We start from the raw sequence: 16,991 nt of genomic DNA, 5'->3' as shown, positions 1-16,991 counted from the left end.
TTAATTTCTTCATGCTTTCTCCATTTATAGCAATATTTTAAGAAGCAATTTTTATTTGCAATAAAGGGGGAAAACCATACACATTCAGAAGATGTTAATTCTTAGACTTGCCCATGCATCCTCCTGATGTTGACACACTAAACACACAAATACACACACATACTCACACTTTTGTGCATGATAATGAAACACTAAGGTCTATAAAAAAGAGACTTCAGATACAGTATTAGGGGACCACTAAGGTCTATAAAAAAGAGACTTCAGATACAGTATTAGGGGACCACTAAGGTCTATATAAAAGAGACTTCAGAGACTGACAAATACAATATGACAAAAGTCTTGAATCAAATTCATTTTATTTACATATTTATATAGGCCTATATATTGTCTATATAATAATCCATGTGAAATTCAATGTATTTATTTGCTAATAAATAACTACATCATGATCACATTTCAACTATTCAACATGTTGAGGCATATTTGTATCTCTGGGATGTATAATAAAAAAAAAATAAGGCTCATTGAGTCTTGTTCCCACCCTTGGGTGAGGCTACAACCATGGGATCATGGACACACCCGAGCATGACTCATGCCAATAGCTGTTTTTTTTACATGGAATGAATAATGAACAACTGTTTCAAAAGCAACAAATGCATCGGACTACAATTATGTGAATAAATGAAGTCACAAAGAATAGACATATCTACATGATGTATTTATAAAATGACCAAAGTCATATTGAGACAATCCACTGGGAAATGGGATTTCAATATAAAAAAACAAGCTCAAGCATATTTTATAGATCTTGAAAGCTCCTTCCCTATTAATAACATCCTAGAAATTTGTATAGTAGTCCCTGAAAACCCCTATTAGCATCCACAGAAATTCAATAACAAAGTGGCAGAGACAACAACACATTGACATAAAGAAGTAAAAATAAACTATATAACAATGTATGCCTTGATACAGGAAAAAAAACAATGAGATGATAGGATCTTTGACAGAAATTTTAAAAGAATGCCGCCACCCATACCCCCGTTAATTTATGAAAAGGGAGATTTTTTAATCAAGCAGAGTTTTTGTTGATTCTCAGTGTCCCCTTTCAGTCTGTGTGAGAGGACATGTTCAATAGATACATGTCAAATGTAAATACATGTCAACGTATTTTTATTTTTTAATTATTTCACATCTTGAGCCAACAAATGTATATTGAGTATAATGGGGCATCCATACTTTATATAGTTTTTTTGAAAACTTACATACAACCAAGCCAAAAACTATTTGTTGTTCACGGCCTCATTCAGCAGAGGTCTGGCGACGCATGATAACACCACCCTCCAGTGGTGTCAGAGGGGCATGGAGTATCTCATGCACACAGCAGATAAAGCCAATTCAGTACCGTAGCGTAAAAAAAAAGAAAACAAAAAATTCAAATGAATTTATCTGGTAATCCATATACCATACACCATAACCACAAGCATTCAAATGTAACAAACAAAAGCAATGAATGGTACATAGACATGTTGAACAAAGCCATACAAATATGTAACACGCTGTAAAATATCATGTTTTTGGAAGTAATTTTCTCATTTGTTGATGTATTCATTCTATTAATCTCCTGTGATATGGAGCTTGGGTTTTGCCTAACTTTTTCTGCTCATTTCCCGCTCACGGCTGAAGATGAGTGGTACTTTTGATCTTGACTTCAGTACCAGCACACTGTCAGAGGGTTAAGCTCTGTTGCTGCGGCTCTAATGTTGAAATATGCCGACAGTGGCATCAACATGACAGTAGGTCTCACGGTGTGGGCATGTTTCATGTTGTCTGCATTATAGAAGGAGAGCGTGTTGGATGTGCAGTTTAGGTAGATCCCAATCTTTCTTGGTCTGGCTGCAAATACGACCTCTGTGGTTATATTTGAACTACAGATGGCATATTTTTGGTTATCATATTTCAGGAAATTATCTTTTATCCCAAGTTCCCAATAGTTTCCGTGTCCAACCTCTGTTTCCCAGTAATGCTGCCCTGAAGTGAACTCATTGACACTAAATGCATGGTTTGCCATCATTTGGGTGCCAAAATTGCCAAAAAAGGATTTGCATCCTGATCTTGTGCTGGCGCCATAGTTATAGTCTTTTATTTTGTGTGATCCTGCAGCAGAACTAAATGCAAAGCCTGAAGCAGAGGAGAAACTCTGCGGAGCCTGCATGCCATTGAGAGTACTAAACAAACTGCGGCCATCATCAGACACAGTTATGTCTCTATTGTTGCTTTTGAGTGACAGCAGCTCTGCTCGTGGCTGGATCACCTGAAGCATCTCTTTCCAGATAAAGAACTGCAGATGGCTTTCATACGGCCCCAAAGAGAGAGAGGTCTTGACCACTTGTAGATCAAATGCTCTGGACTGGAATAAATGCTCTGGAGTGGCTGTGGTGTTACCCTCAGCCCAGCTCTTTAAGAACTTCTCTGAGTCTTCAATTTTCACTACTGATTTCACTTTTCTCTCCAGCTCTCTGCTCTCACCCAAAGCTGTTTCTATCTCATTCAAGTTCTTGCTCATTTTCTCAACAGCATCTTCCTCTTTGTGTTTCAGCTCATTCTTTATCTCATCTTCTCTCTTTCGCAGAAACTGGTGCATCTGCTCAAACTGTCTGTGGATTTGGGTGGTCAGCTGCTGAGACATCTCTTTGGTTTTTGTTATTTCTTCCCTCTGCGTGTTTGCTAGGCTCTCTGTAGTGAGGATATCGTCACAAATGTTCTCCATGCCCTCCTCCAACTCCAGTCTGAGCGCTGCGGCTGCTTCTTTGATGGGTTTAAACCTGTGTCCTTCGTGCCTCTCCCCATCGCGGCATATGATACACGCTAACTGCTGATCTGTGACGCAGAACAGTTTCAGCTTTTCTTCATGCTCAGGGCACAGCTCAGCTGACTGGAACAAAGAAAAATGTATCATGTATCTATTAGTAAATACAACGACAATGACACATGAAAAAAGTGGACAGACACAAAGCAGTGATAGTGTCTGTAAAGAAACACGTTACAGATGAATACAGTCATTTTTTTAGAGTTTAATACATTTTTGCATCCATCACAGAGATACAGGTGTATTGAGGCTATATGTACAGTAAACGTTTACATGCATGCGTTTTAGGTGGTTTAAATGTCAGATGTAGATGTTACATTTGCTATAGGCCTATCTGAAACGTGCATGGATATTACGTTAGGCCAGTACACAAACCCCTGAATTGAAAATGTTATCTAAGTAAAAGTATTTAATATAAAACAAAAAATTGTACTTCATAAACTACACGTGTTTTATGTGCACAAGTCTTATTTTGTCAGATGAATGTAGTAAAAAGTATAATATTCCCTCTGAAATGTAGCGGAGTAAAAGTAGAAAGTGGCATGAAAAGAAAAGACTCAAGTAAAGTGCAAGTACCTCAAATTTGTATTTCAGTACAGTACATGAGTATATGTACTTAGTAACATAACAATACTTTATTAATCGTTATTAGTTGTTATTACACACATTACACACAGGCCTAAGTTACACACACATGCTCAGTACCTATACATGCACTAAATGGAGAGATGTCAGAGTGTGTGTGTGTGTGTGGGGGGGGGGGAGGGGGGCTACCCATGGAAAGGCGCCCCGAGCAGTTGGGGGTTAGGTGCCTTGCTCAAGAGCAACCTACTAACTGAGCTACTGCCACCACTGCAGTAAGCCTAGCCTATATGTTATGTTATGTAATGGTAATAATGATAAAAACAATCTGTTTCGACATTTAAACCTGCAACAAGCTCAGCTGCTGACTACATACGGGGTTAACAGCATCAACGTGCCTCGTGGTGTTTTATTGAACGTGTTGCATCATCCCCTTCCGAGCCTCGTGACTTTGGAGTGGGACGGTTTCTCTAAGGAAGCCATTCTCAAAAACAAAACCAACTGAGGGCGTCGCCACACCTCATGCACAAAATATTAAATCAACTCATTTACATCAAGATGTAGGCTTTCTTATTTATGAATAATATGAATGCATCTTTTGTTTTTAACCACATTCCCATTTGTTTTATAGGACTGATACAGCCTGACCTTATTAAAAACTCTGGGGTCTGACACTGCACTGTTTACAGGCAGAGGGTATAATGATACAAAGCCTAACATGTGTAAAAGGTCCCAAAATTATCAACATATGTCATGCTTCACTGGCTTAGTAGATATTGCCTACATTACCCATATGGAAAGCACCAACATACCTCTGCTTTCTCTTCCCCATGCTCTTTCTTTCTCTTCACTCCTTCTTTGGCCTTTTCAGCAAGGCTTTTCAATATGTGGCTGGTTGGAAGGCATGCCACATCTGGAACAGCTGTGCGACACTGTGGACACTGGGGCTGTGCGCTCAGAACCGCCGTGATGCATCCTCTGCAGAAAGAGTGTCCGCAGAGAAGTGTCACTGGATCTGTGAAGATGGACAGACAAACAGGACAAGTCAAATCTTCAGAGTAAAAAGCAGACGCCATGGCTCAACTCTACCTCCCCCTCTCTTTGCTCTGCCAGACTGACTGACTTGGCATTATATTAAACCGTCAGTTTCACTTTCCTGTAAAAAGCCACACCCCATGTGACCTATCACTCATTTCAGTAGTCATTCCAAGATTTGGTTGCAGGATGATCACCACACACCATGTCACCCAACGGAATTACAGATCACTTATATCAAATAAAATAGGAAAAAAATACTGTTTACTTGTTTTCCAGTTAGGCATTGAGGCGTGTTGTTCAGAGGTCTGTGGTCTGGGGCACACAGATCAGTGTAACACCACACTCTAGTGGCCAGATGTTAAACTGCTGGATGGTGTTGGGGACATATTTCTAAACACTGAGCTCAGAACTCTTCACACAGTTCCTCCAGCTCAGTACAAAAAGTAGATCTCACATCCAAAATATGTGTTACAGATCTCAGGATCAACTCTCAACAACACAACCCAACAACCTAAAATACACAAACAACAGGTTGTTTTACAATATGTATCACAATTGCCTAGTATGTGTTGTTTACATTGTTACTGTCATTTGTATCCGCAACAGTCCACTTCCGGGATTGTTTAGGTGCTGTCGGAAATTCTGCTTGATGTCCCTCATTTTGGACGGATGTCCTTTACTTTCAGCTTTTTTGTGTTGGCATTATTAAACTAATACAACTGTGATTGGTTGGGGGGGGGGGGCACAACAGGGTCGAAAAAGATAACCAAAGCCTTGATAAAAGGTTTTTCATTTTAAATTTCCAGGTTCGCGGGAAGACAACACAAGGGATAAATAAATGCCAATAAACCTGTGCATGTATTTCTTCTTTCCAGGAAGGCTGTGTGGACTAGCCAGACCCTCCTCCTCCGCAGCGCCGTGGAGGAAGGTCTGGCAATGCGAGACTACCATTGGTATGATTTGTATACACAAACTTACTATACCACACAGTAGAAAAACAATGGTATTGCTGGCGATACTTTTCTAGTGATGCTTCTCGGTATGAACGGCCCCTGAATATACCTTACACATTGAGGGTTTTGCTGACCACTGTTGGGGGGGGGGGGTGATCAGCCACAACACCGGCTTGATTCTTGTGTAATGTTTACCTGTCATAGCTCAATTTGTTTCAGCTGAATATCACAATTCCCCTGAGTTGATTGTAGTTATTTAGAACACCTGTTGCATAGGGTGTAGCTCCTGACTCCCCAATAAAAATTGAGAACAGCTTGGTGTATTTTGCTCTTGGCCAATCGGGGTGTGACAACATGCCCTTTCTGAAGGGCTTCAGAAAGGGCATGTTGTCACACTCTGAAGGGCTTCAGAAAGGTAGGAAATTCCTCCTTCTGATTCTTTCTTGACTCAATGCTGCACTCAATTTTTTGGAATCATGTCAGCCTGAAACTCTGGTCACTAGATCCTTTTGAAACGTCTTTGCCTTTGCTTTCTGATTGAGTTCAGGCTTTTAATATTCTCTAACATTGAGCTTGAGTGAATATTTTGGAAAACCTTTCCACTAGGTTAGCATCAGGGCAGATCTTAGTGCTATTTGTGCAAGAGTTTGTCTTCTTGCCTAAAGGCAGGCTTTGTTATCATTAAACATAAAATGACAAACATATATATCCTATAAGTAGGATGATTCTAGAGTGGGAACGTGCTGTAATGTGCTGCATATAAGTACCACATAAGTGACATAAGCACAAAAAGAAAAAATTGTGCATAAATCCACATGGTATTACAAGTTGGCCAGCTTTGTGTGTTGGGACGAAGCTCCTGAGTCCATTTCAGAGAGCAGTTTTATAGAAAACTGAGTATGTACTCAGTACTCTGAGATGAGGGTATCTCTGGGTTCTCTGCTTCAGAAAGGGAGGCTAATCAAACCTGAGATGGAGGGGTGACGCCATCCCGTTTCAGATAGAGAGGTAACTTAACCTCAGTGTCAGTTACCATGGTAACTGAGTCTGTGAGCATACCCTGGTCAGGAGCAGGTTTTCTTCTCAGTCTTCTCCCTCTGACACAACGCTCTTTCATTTCCTCCTTCATTCCTTCAGTCTGTATCAGGCACCTTTTAGCTCAGTTTGTTATCTGCGTGAATAAAAAAGACGGATGGTGTATTAACTGTGTTAGGCAGACTATAAAATGTTTCCTTCTCTAAATGTGGCTTTTCTTTTTTTTGTTGATGATCCCTTTGATGAAGAAGCTGTATTACTTCGCAGATGAAATATAGTGTGTGTTTGTGTGTGTATGTATGTATCTACATATATATATTTACATAGACTGTATTTATTCTGGGATGGGAGAAAAACGTGCTCTTGTTTATTGGCATTTCTTTAAACTACCACAATCTTTTTGGGCGGTGCTGGGCGCCGGACAGAGTCGCGGTGCCGCTGCAAAACAGCCTCAGGAAGGAACTTGTTTTTGTGGAACAATCAGAAGTTTTTTTAGTCGTGCAACAGAAAACTCCGATTGGACAGACAGTGGAGCTAGCTGTCTGGATTCACCCTGCAGAGATCTGAGGAGCAGGTAACCACAGTCCTTAGAATTTGACTGGAGTTTCAAATTCCAACACAAAGAAAGCGGAAGGTAACCATGGAGATTTATTCTGAGCAGGCTAACAGCCAGGCTTAGATTTATCCCGGAGTCTCATGTGTTGAATCAGCTGCCGCTCTGGTCCAAAATAAACGTGTTTAACAGTTATTCCGTTGTCTTCTGCATGTGTTCTGCTTTATTTTTATTAACGTGCATTACTTGTCACTAATGTTGGTACGAGTTTGATTTAAACCCTACTATTGCAGTTAGTGCTGGTCGTGTTTAGAGGCCGGTCTGCTAATAGTTATACATTGCAAATTCTTAGCAACACCACCCGGCTGCCTGGTGTGCGGCCTGCCGGCAGACCTGCTTCAGTGTCCACTCTCTCTGTAGAAATAGAGATGAGCAGCGCGGCGTCCGTGGTCTATGCACCTTCGGGTTTATAAAGGACGCGCTCTGGAGATTAAGAGGGACAATGCAGTCATGTTCCCAGACGATAATAATGGCAGACTGATCAGAGACCATGCAATACATTCATGATCTCATTTTCTTGCTGGTTGTCCTCTAATAAAGGATAGTTTTTGTTACTCTTCAATATGTCTAACTAATGTTTTTTATTAGGTATTATAGCTTTCTTTGGTTTCATAACCTTCTCAATTAGTCTCACATCACTGGACCAATAACTTGGCCTGTATACGTACTGTATGTAGTGTAGTTTACATTCATCACACCACGAACACCACAATGATTCATAATCTTTTAATTTTGGTGCTGTCACTTGTCAGCTTGGAGCTTGGGAGAAGAAAGAACATGAATGCTACATTTTACAGTATGTGTGTGCATACAGTGTGTATTGAAGTCATTTACTTTTTTTTCTAGTTTATGTCCCGTTCTGATTGTTCTGTATGAATATTAATTGTACAAACATATTAAGAATTAGACATAGCTTTTAGAGATTTGTGCATATGGTTGTAAAACATGTTCTTGCGTTGTGAATAAGTTATTAGGGTACATTTCCAGAGAAACATTAATTCCCTCTGCTCACTTTTAAGGCAAAGTAGGCTAAATAATACGTTTTATTTATATTGGCTTTACATGGACGGCTACTCAAAGACACTTTACTGTAAAAGCAGCACATTTAGCACATAAAAGTAGGTACAGCAATACAACTAACACGTAAAACAAGCATTTTAAAAGCAATTTAAACACAGTGTAGCCTACAACTTTGTGAAAATGTTGAGTGACTAGTAGGCTAAGTAGATATTTTTAAATCCTTATACATTTGGTAGGTCCGCTATAGTCTGTTGGGCTTTTTCTCTCCAGATGATAACTGCCATATTTCCCTTTCTGCATATTATATTCTTCACCTCCTTGTTATTTTCCATTAGAAGCTGCTGCTCATTGGGTGAAACACATGCCGCATGCATCTTCTTCATTTCTGCATCAGTAGCGCTATGATCGACACCATGGTCTATTTAAAAAAGCCATGAAAGTGCACTAATTCCACATAGCTTCACCTCTTGTAATCCTAGCTATGCAAACATGCAACCGATGAGCGGATCCTACTAAGTCAAGCTGAGCTTCACTTATCCTGGATGTCTTCATTCTACTTTCGTGTAACAGGCCCCCTCCTTTTTTCCTTTTTTTTGTCTTGGGAAGCAAATTGTCTGTAGGGCTTTTTGCATTTAATTGTTGCTGTTGAGGTCCCAATTAAGGTTAAATGTAGATGCACCCCAAGCCCAGGTGTGTCTAATGCCGCTGATTACCTTCCAGGTGTGCAGCCCTAGAGACTGAAAGCAAAGAGAACCCCAACAAGAGAGGCAGTCACAGACGCCTCCATTTAAGTTTCAAATGATTTTTCCAAAGATCCTTTCAATGCAGGGATAAAAAATGTCTTTATCAACTCTTATTTAGGATATACAGAGGTGATATGATTCATGTATTTAATCCTGTACAAGGACTATACAATGAAAAAGTTGAGCCTATCTTTCAGTTTTGGAGCAATAGGTATGAGACCTGAGGGAATTCTTTAAAACTTTTCCCTAAAACATGTCTGAAAATAGAGACGTTTTTCACACGTTGGGCAGTTAAATCATGCAATGAGCTTCCAGAAGAAGTTGTGCGTTGCTGTTTTATTAATTTTTCAAAAGGTGTAATGGATTAATATAAAGCTTGTCAGTAATTTACGTAACTTGTTTAAGAATTGTTAAGAGAATTTCAACCATGAAATTATTGTTTTATGAAAATTATATGTCAAAGTGAAAAACACAAAACAAACATACAGTATGTAGATATTTCTCCAACCTATTTGTTTTGATGAAACTAAATCACATCCTGTAGTTGTCCTAGTGAGCCAGTTACTGATATGTTGCCAATGCCATTGTGACATTTATTTCTAAGCCCCTATAAAGCTGGGGATGTTTTATGCTACTTAAGACATTGGATGGGCCCTTAACTGTGTTTTTAAGTAACCAAAGTAAATATACGATGGCTGAATATGTACACAGAGCTACACACTGAGACGTCATCAAACTGCATTTTGAATTTCATACACAGAAATGGGCTAACATGGTCAGTGACACACATTTGAATCCTATACTTAGAACTTTGTTAAGGTCACGGCCAAACCAGAGCTACTCATCATCAGTCTTAGTAGTTACTTGTCTGTCAAATGCTGATTCAGCTTGACTCTACAGCTCAGCGATTGGCCCAGAGCTGGTAGCACCACAAGGGTTGAATACCATTGGACGAGTGGATCTCCTCTCACTTCAGTGAATCCAAGTATAGAGGGTGATTAATGCCACCAACAAGAAGCAGGAGAAGAAGGTAAATGGGAAGACAACATGTGATGTAAACTATATAATTTCATCAGAGAGCTTGTTGCTATTTAATTTTTTAAAATTGTTTTACCCATTGAGCACAAGGCCCCCGAGTGTCACGTAAGGTTAAATGTGGAGGTGAAATAATTTTGCAAATTGAATTCCCATTATCATAAGGGTGGCAGCAAGGAAATGGACATGAAAATGAGTCGCCCATTTAAATGCCATGTTAAAAGCTGTGTTCTTTATTCGGTTTGTTTACATAATTTCTGTTTTTTGAAAATTGCATTTTCAAATTGATTTTTAAATTATTTTTTTAATTTAAAACTATATTGTGTAACATGTTTAGTTGTTAATTTTGAAAATCTATGTTGTGCGTTCTCAAACTTGTCCTTTTTGTGTGAATTTTGACCACCATTAATTTCAAGTTGATTGGTTTGGAATTTGACATTTACGCTTGCATGAACCAGAATCATGCTCCATCTTGAAATACATATTCGGGTAAGGGACATACAGGCTATACTGCTCCGCTGGTAACACTTCATAATAACCATCGTTATTAGATGGTAAATTGATAGTTAATTAATCTTTATCTAATTGTCATTCACCTGTTAGCAAACAGTCATTTGACTGTTAACAAACAATTCAAATATAATTAATGTTTACTGATTATTAACAGTGCTGAAAATTAACAGTTTCTTGTTGCACACATTAATTCCCTCATACTATACTAGGTATCGGGTTATGATTAAAAAATGTTTGTAAACCTTTAAGAAACGATTTTTTAGTTTTTATAAACATTACATTGATATTCAGAACACTTTAAGGGTTACTAGTTGGTTTGTAAACCGTCCGTAAACAGTGTCTTATATATGTCAGATACTTATTATAAAGTTGCAACAGATGTAAATAGTTAAATACTTTGTAAACCATCTAAACATTATTTAGATAGTTTTTCAGTGGTTATTAGTTGGTTTGTAAAATATATACAGTATCTATCTATCTATCTATCTATCTATCTATCTATCTATCCATCCATCTGAGCCGCTCAGTGGTCGGGTTTGGCCACCGTAGAAGTTAGAATGAGCTTGGAATGGGTGGGGGGGGGGGCCTTGAGAGTGAAATTCAGTTGGTTGTCATATCCAGTTTCAACGCTGAATGGGATAAATTATGACACCACGTGGCTTTAAGAATTAGTGTGTTTTTAAATGATGTATTTATTTACTGTTTTAAAGCTTGGAATGGTAACTATTCATGAAGTGCCACCATTTAACAATGGATTAATTTATGCATTTGTAAACCAATTGCGGAAGTTCTGTTTTTAATGTACAATTTTTTTAAATAAAGAAATGTTCTATTTCAATTTCCTTTTCCCTTGATGTCTTCCTTAGCCTTTCCGTGCAAACAATAACATGTATTTACTTGTTTTCTCATGTTTACTTTTCTGGTCTGAAGCTGAAAGCGAATCCTCGGTGGTGGCACCAATCGGCCTCCATACAGGAGGCTTTCACCGCGGTTCCAACTCGCCTGCTGCCTAAAGGAGGGCGCTAACGACATCACAGCGCTGCTAGTATTTCTACCACTTTTGCAGCCTTATTTCCCGGCAAGACACGGCACGAATGACAGACCATTATGTGAGAAGAACGGACTAATACACGTGTAACTATTTCAAGGTAAGCCTCGTCATTTCATGTGATTCTTTTTTTTTTTTCAGCTGAAGGATGCGCTCCGTGGTGCGGCTGCTGCTCAGCATCAGCAGCGTGGGTATCCATCCATGGATCACATGTGCAAGTGGCTGGCTGAAAATACATCCACTATGTAATCTGCAACATGTGTAGCTTTACCGATCGCTGGGGACAGAATATCATTCGAAGGTGTAGCTATAACACTTGATATGGCTAAAAGAAAAAGAAAAAAATGCTTGTTCATCAACAGCATCTGGTTGCATTAATCCATCACAGGGAGCTTCCTCTAATCCATGGGCATGCTCCGTCACACAATGCTGCGCTGATCCACATTCTGTAATGTAACAAACACGAATGGAGACCGCAGCAGCCTATCTAGATCTAGAATTAAAAAACAACGCTATAACACGATTGTTGGAGGAAAGTGATGACTCCCTCGTTCAGTGCAGTTATGATTTTGGATGTAAGTGAATGCAGGATAGAAAAGGCGAGGCTACCTGTGGCGATTCTAACGGAAATCACAGATATCATTCCCAATCACACAGTGGCCCTGCCACGTGCCTTTGATATGTAAGTGGCTCAAATCGAATAAATATATCGGCGTACTGTAGGCCTATGTATTTATATGTGTGTGTGTGTGTGTGTGTGTGGTTGTGTGTGTCGACATCACAAGTCAAACCGATCCCTAATGATGTGATTATTATGATTTTTTTTTTGCATTATTATTATTTTCATTGAAAGTTACATTCGCTGCCAACGCCACAAACAAAGCAACGGCACTCGCCTAGTGTGCCTGTCTTACATCAGCTTAGTGAGAGCAAGTGCAAACCGGAAACCGCTGCAAAGCAGACAGGAGCGAAATCTGTGTGCTGTGCTGTGTCGTCTATCACGCTTTGTTTCCTTTAATACGTCTCACACCTGCGCCTCGGGGAGACTGACTGAGCATGCTTGATGGGATGCAGAAGAGAGGAGAGATGCATCGCAGAACATCGGGGAATTCCCAAACCGCAAACCTCTGACTCATACTGTGTGTTTGGAAGGTTTTAGATCAGGGGCGGATTGGGCTTCTGGCAATTCTGGCAGATGCACAGGCCTGGTAATGTGGACTAGTCTGGTTGAACTGTAGTCCCAGTCTGCCCTTGAGTTAGATCTAATAATTGGATTCATACTCAGTTGTGTAATGCAGAGAGAGAGAGAGACTATATATTGCATTTGCCATATTAGTTAAGATACATTTAGATCCCATGTAGATATGTTTGAGACGTAAAAATAACCTTTAATTTGTGATGGTTCTTTCAGATGATAATTAAAGCCTTATGATAGCTGCTTCCTAGTGCTTCTAGTCTTTATGATAAGCTAAGCTAGCTGTCTCATGGCTTTAGCTCAACATTCAACAGACAGTTGAATAAGCATAAGTGAATAAGCATGTTTCCAAAATAGTGAACTATTCCTTTAAGTATCTTCAAGCTACAGCATGAAGATACTGGAGGTAGGTATCTCAGGTGTCCTTAGGGCAGGTCAGAGAATGTGTGTGTGTGTGTGTGTTGACCAACTGTGTAAAGTGTGACTAAATGAGACCAACTATGATGAAACATACCAGTTTTAGCTTAAGACCGTTCTGTTCTGATACCGGTGCTAAAATTAGAAATCACCATTATTTCCTGTTAGCGTTGTTTTTCAGACAACTCAAAAAGCGCCAGTGGCCATGGTGTCTCGCAAAGGCACCTTTATTCGGAATCTGAATCCTGAAACAAAGTGCAGCTGGTCTCCTCTGTGTCTTTAGCTGCAGACTGTTGTACGTCCCGATGTTGGAATCCTTTGGAGTGAAATACGGCCAAAACGCTAGACTAGCTAACTGTAGGCTAACGTTACCTGGCCAGTGTCATGGTAACTAGCGTTGTTGGGTAACTGTTTGCCTTTAACATCTGTTTCCGAGCACCGGACGGCGCTGTAGGCATTTCAGTGGCACCAGAATAAGACGCCAACATCTGCATTGTCGTTCCCTCCATTAGATACCGGTCGTTGAGGAACGGCTCTGGGTTTCGGTACCCAAGCCTACTTATGACTTAGTGTATCACGAGTCTCCTCATCTTCAATTTGATTACATTTTTGATTTGTAATGTCACTGTTGGATTCAACTCTTCATTTTTACATTTATTTTATTTAAAGCACAGGTTGTTGTGCCATTTTCAAACTAGACTTTAATTCAACATAATACCTGACCTTTGTTTGCAAGGTACCACACTACATTGTCAAATTCAAAAACATTTATTAACAACATCATTTAAAAATAACTTAAGTGAATTTGAGCAAAATAACCTGCCATCTAGTTTCCTTTTTATAACTGGAGTCTTATTCACAGGAGAAGCATTCAAGTTCACAACAAAACAACCAAAAACATTAAAACAGCCATGTACATAGTCTCCTCTGAACAATTAATTGTCTTAACAAAGTCAAACAGTTTCCCATATACCACACAGATAACTGCCATGTTAGTTGTGCAGCCAGTGGAAGAATATGGTACACACACACAGCTGAGCTTGCAAACTGTGGTTTTAATGTCGACAACGCAAACTCACTGGAAAGCCAAAATACTTCCACACCTGCAAGTTCAGTGACAGAGTCAAGTTCTGTCGATGGGTCTCCTGCATCTGCAGATGTCATGCTATCCTTTGACTGGCTGTAGATCAATTAGAGGAGGCTGACTCCGCAGCACTTCAACACCGATGTGGACGAACTGACCTAAGAGCCGGTTAATTAACCCGAGTCGTGTCACTGAACCGGAGAATGAACCGACTCACCCCTGTTTCTTAACTCATTTGCGCCGTCAGCGCTTTGTTTGAATGGAGGGTATGGTGTGTTCTATTTTTAGCACCGGTATCAGAACAAAACGGTCTTAAGCTAAAATGTTGTGTGTGTGTGTGTGTGTGTGTGTGTGTGTGTGTGTGTGTGTGTGTGTGTGTGTGTGTGTGTGTGTGTGTGTTTAGCTGGTCTGGTAACTACAGAAGGGTAGTTACCCTTTTTCAGAAGGGTAACAAATGATTAGTTACCCTCTTTCTAAAGAGTCGTTACTCTTTGTCAGAAGGGTGACAAATGATTAGTTACCCGTTTTCAAAAAGGTAGTAACGCATCATTTGTTACGTAGTAATGTAGCTCATTAGCGCCTCCACTGGAATGATGATAGAATGTGGTATTTTCCCACTTGGCAAGCCGACCGGACTTGACATGGTGGCATGGCAACATTGGTCCGGTCAAAGGTTTAACTTCCTCTTCGTGTCGTTTTTGCTCATTTCTTAGACGTCCCCACAGCTGCAACAAGCTGTTCCCTGACGCCTCCGTCCGCGATTTAATTCATCAACAAAGATGTGTTGTAAGATTACACTGACTTGTGTGATGAACCATGTGAAAATCTCAGGCTGTACAGTACATAAAAGGTAACATGAGATTTTCATAATGACAGCATAGTGCTTTCACCGGGAGTTCTGTCGCCGCGGTGATAAGCATTGTGGAGAACTGATGCAGTTTAAATGATGAGATTTTCTGACCCAGTTCACAGAAAACAAACGGGGACAGAGAAGGATACAGGACTCACTAATGTGCCACATGCAGCGTTGTGCACTTAAGTGGCAATTAAGTTTAAGCAGCTTTTCAGCCGTGAAATCTCGATGTCACCTGCCCTACATGGATTAACACACCACACTTTCTCCTGTTTGTTCATATCACTTCAATTTTATTGCTGCAACATGGGATTGTCAAGCAGACAAACTGTCCAGCACATATATAATAAAAGATCAAGACTTGGCGCCTGTGTATCAGTATTGCCACTAAAAATATTGCGATACTATGCTGTATCACTTATTTCCCCCAGTCCTGTTAGATGTCAATTATTAAATGATTCACCAACTATTTTGATTTATTGTTAATTTAAAAAAAGGAAGAATTCCTCTATACGAGCTTCTTGAATGTGAATATGTTCTAGTTTCTTAACTCATGACAGTAAACTGAATATATTTGAGTGTTTGACAAAACGCATTTAAAGATTTCATCTTGTATTTCTTTTACATAATCTACAGACTATATCAATAAATATAGTCATGTCAATGTCAATTTTATTTCTATAGCACATATAAAAACAACAATCAAAGTGGTGAACAGGGTCGATGTCAAATACATAAATAACGAGTGTAAAAATTACTACAACAAAAGTGAATGACAGGGAGACAATCAACAACACTTCAATACATCTGAATCCAGGTTAACGAAGGTTAAAAGCTACAACAAAAAGGTGCGTCTTAAACAGGCATTTGAACGTTTAAATGTTAGTTGTTGACAGTACATTTTAACAGAAATTGTCCCTCGCACGTTATTTACAGGTATATCTCTGTTTATTTTTTACCATTGACACAGTTGTTTAACTGAAAAATTATTTTTTTCAATTAAAGCCTAGTTGAGACTGAGCTTAAGCTTATCTATCACAGCGAAGAAATACAGAGAGAAGACGTATATGGAAAAGTATGAGCTGTACAAGTGGTAGAGATGAATAGCAAGAACCATGCAGAATGCACGGTCCTCTGCACCACTTGTCACTCACTGAACAGATATAGAAACAGGACTTGTAATAGGACGGTCACGCTGTCATTTGTGTCCTGTGAAATAACGGTGCGATGGGTGAAGGCAAGTTCCTGAAATTATGATTAAGACACTCGACCACATCCTCTTTTCACATTGAACCTTGTACCTTTGAGATCAGGGTTTCTAACCACGCTCAACGTGTACGTTAGCCCACACTCATTGTTTTTTAATGACCTTTTACTATTTTCTCTCGGTGTTCATGGTGACATACTCATGGCATTCTCTCGCTTGCTCTTTCTCTCTCCACTATTTTGATTTTTTTTTTTTTTTTTAAGGAAACAAATTCTTGTGGATATGTTCTCTTCACTCTTCTTTCAAAGTAATCTGAATGTCTTTTGAGTTGCGAACAATAACAAGACAATTCAGGACGCCATCTTAGGTTTTGGGAAACACTGACATTGACGTGTTTCACAATTGTCTGAGATTTAAATTTAAATCCAGACAGCTAGCTAGACTATCTGTCCAATCTGAGTTTTCTGTTGCACGACTAAAACAACTTTTAAAACGTTCACAAGTTCCTTCCCGAAACAATTTTGCTGAGGCACCATGGCTCCATGACCCTTGTGATTGATTTAAGGAAAAACCAATAAACAAGAGCACAATTATCCTCCATCCCATAATGCTGTGTGAACTGGCCAGACCCTCCTCCGTAGCGCTGTAGAGGAAGGTCCTGGCAAAGCGAGACTAGCACCCTCTTAACCTCAGGTGGTCAGGTCTCATCTCACACAAGTTGAAGACCTGACCTTTCAGACTTGTTGCCTTTCAGACAATGTCTACATGGGCTGAAATCTGAAAGCCCCC

The 16,991-nt window shown here is 39.6% G+C and overlaps 2 protein-coding genes across 3 annotated transcripts in view; one reads left to right on the top strand and one right to left on the bottom strand.

Moving 5' to 3' along the window:
* Positions 1 to 1,708: 1,708 nt before the first annotated feature.
* LOC117948227 (nuclear factor 7, brain-like) lies at positions 1,709 to 4,661 on the bottom strand. Its single transcript, XM_034877774.1, has 2 exons — positions 4,261 to 4,661; positions 1,709 to 2,932 (listed from the first exon to the last, which is right to left on the bottom strand). Exons 1-2 carry the CDS (start codon positions 4,522 to 4,524, stop codon positions 1,709 to 1,711), a joined length of 1,488 nt encoding a protein of 495 aa, XP_034733665.1. The 5' UTR covers positions 4,525 to 4,661.
* A 6,737-nt stretch (positions 4,662 to 11,398) lies between these two features.
* The window catches only part of slco4a1 (solute carrier organic anion transporter family, member 4A1), a 26,999-nt gene continuing 21,406 nt past the window's right edge, over positions 11,399 to 16,991 (top strand). Inside the window, exon 1 of one of the 2 annotated variants that reach the window (XM_034876284.1) lies at positions 11,399 to 11,546. The gene's annotated coding sequence lies outside the window, so the exon portion shown is untranslated. The remainder of the gene's footprint in view (positions 11,547 to 16,991) is intronic. The other variant, XM_034876286.1, reaches the window with a different exon arrangement.

This window comes from Etheostoma cragini, chromosome 7, assembly GCF_013103735.1.
Source record: "Etheostoma cragini isolate CJK2018 chromosome 7, CSU_Ecrag_1.0, whole genome shotgun sequence".
Lineage (NCBI taxonomy): Eukaryota > Metazoa > Chordata > Actinopteri > Perciformes > Percidae > Etheostoma > Etheostoma cragini.
The sequence above is the reverse complement of the archived record's forward strand: the minus strand, read 5'-3'. Positions and strand labels throughout refer to the sequence as shown.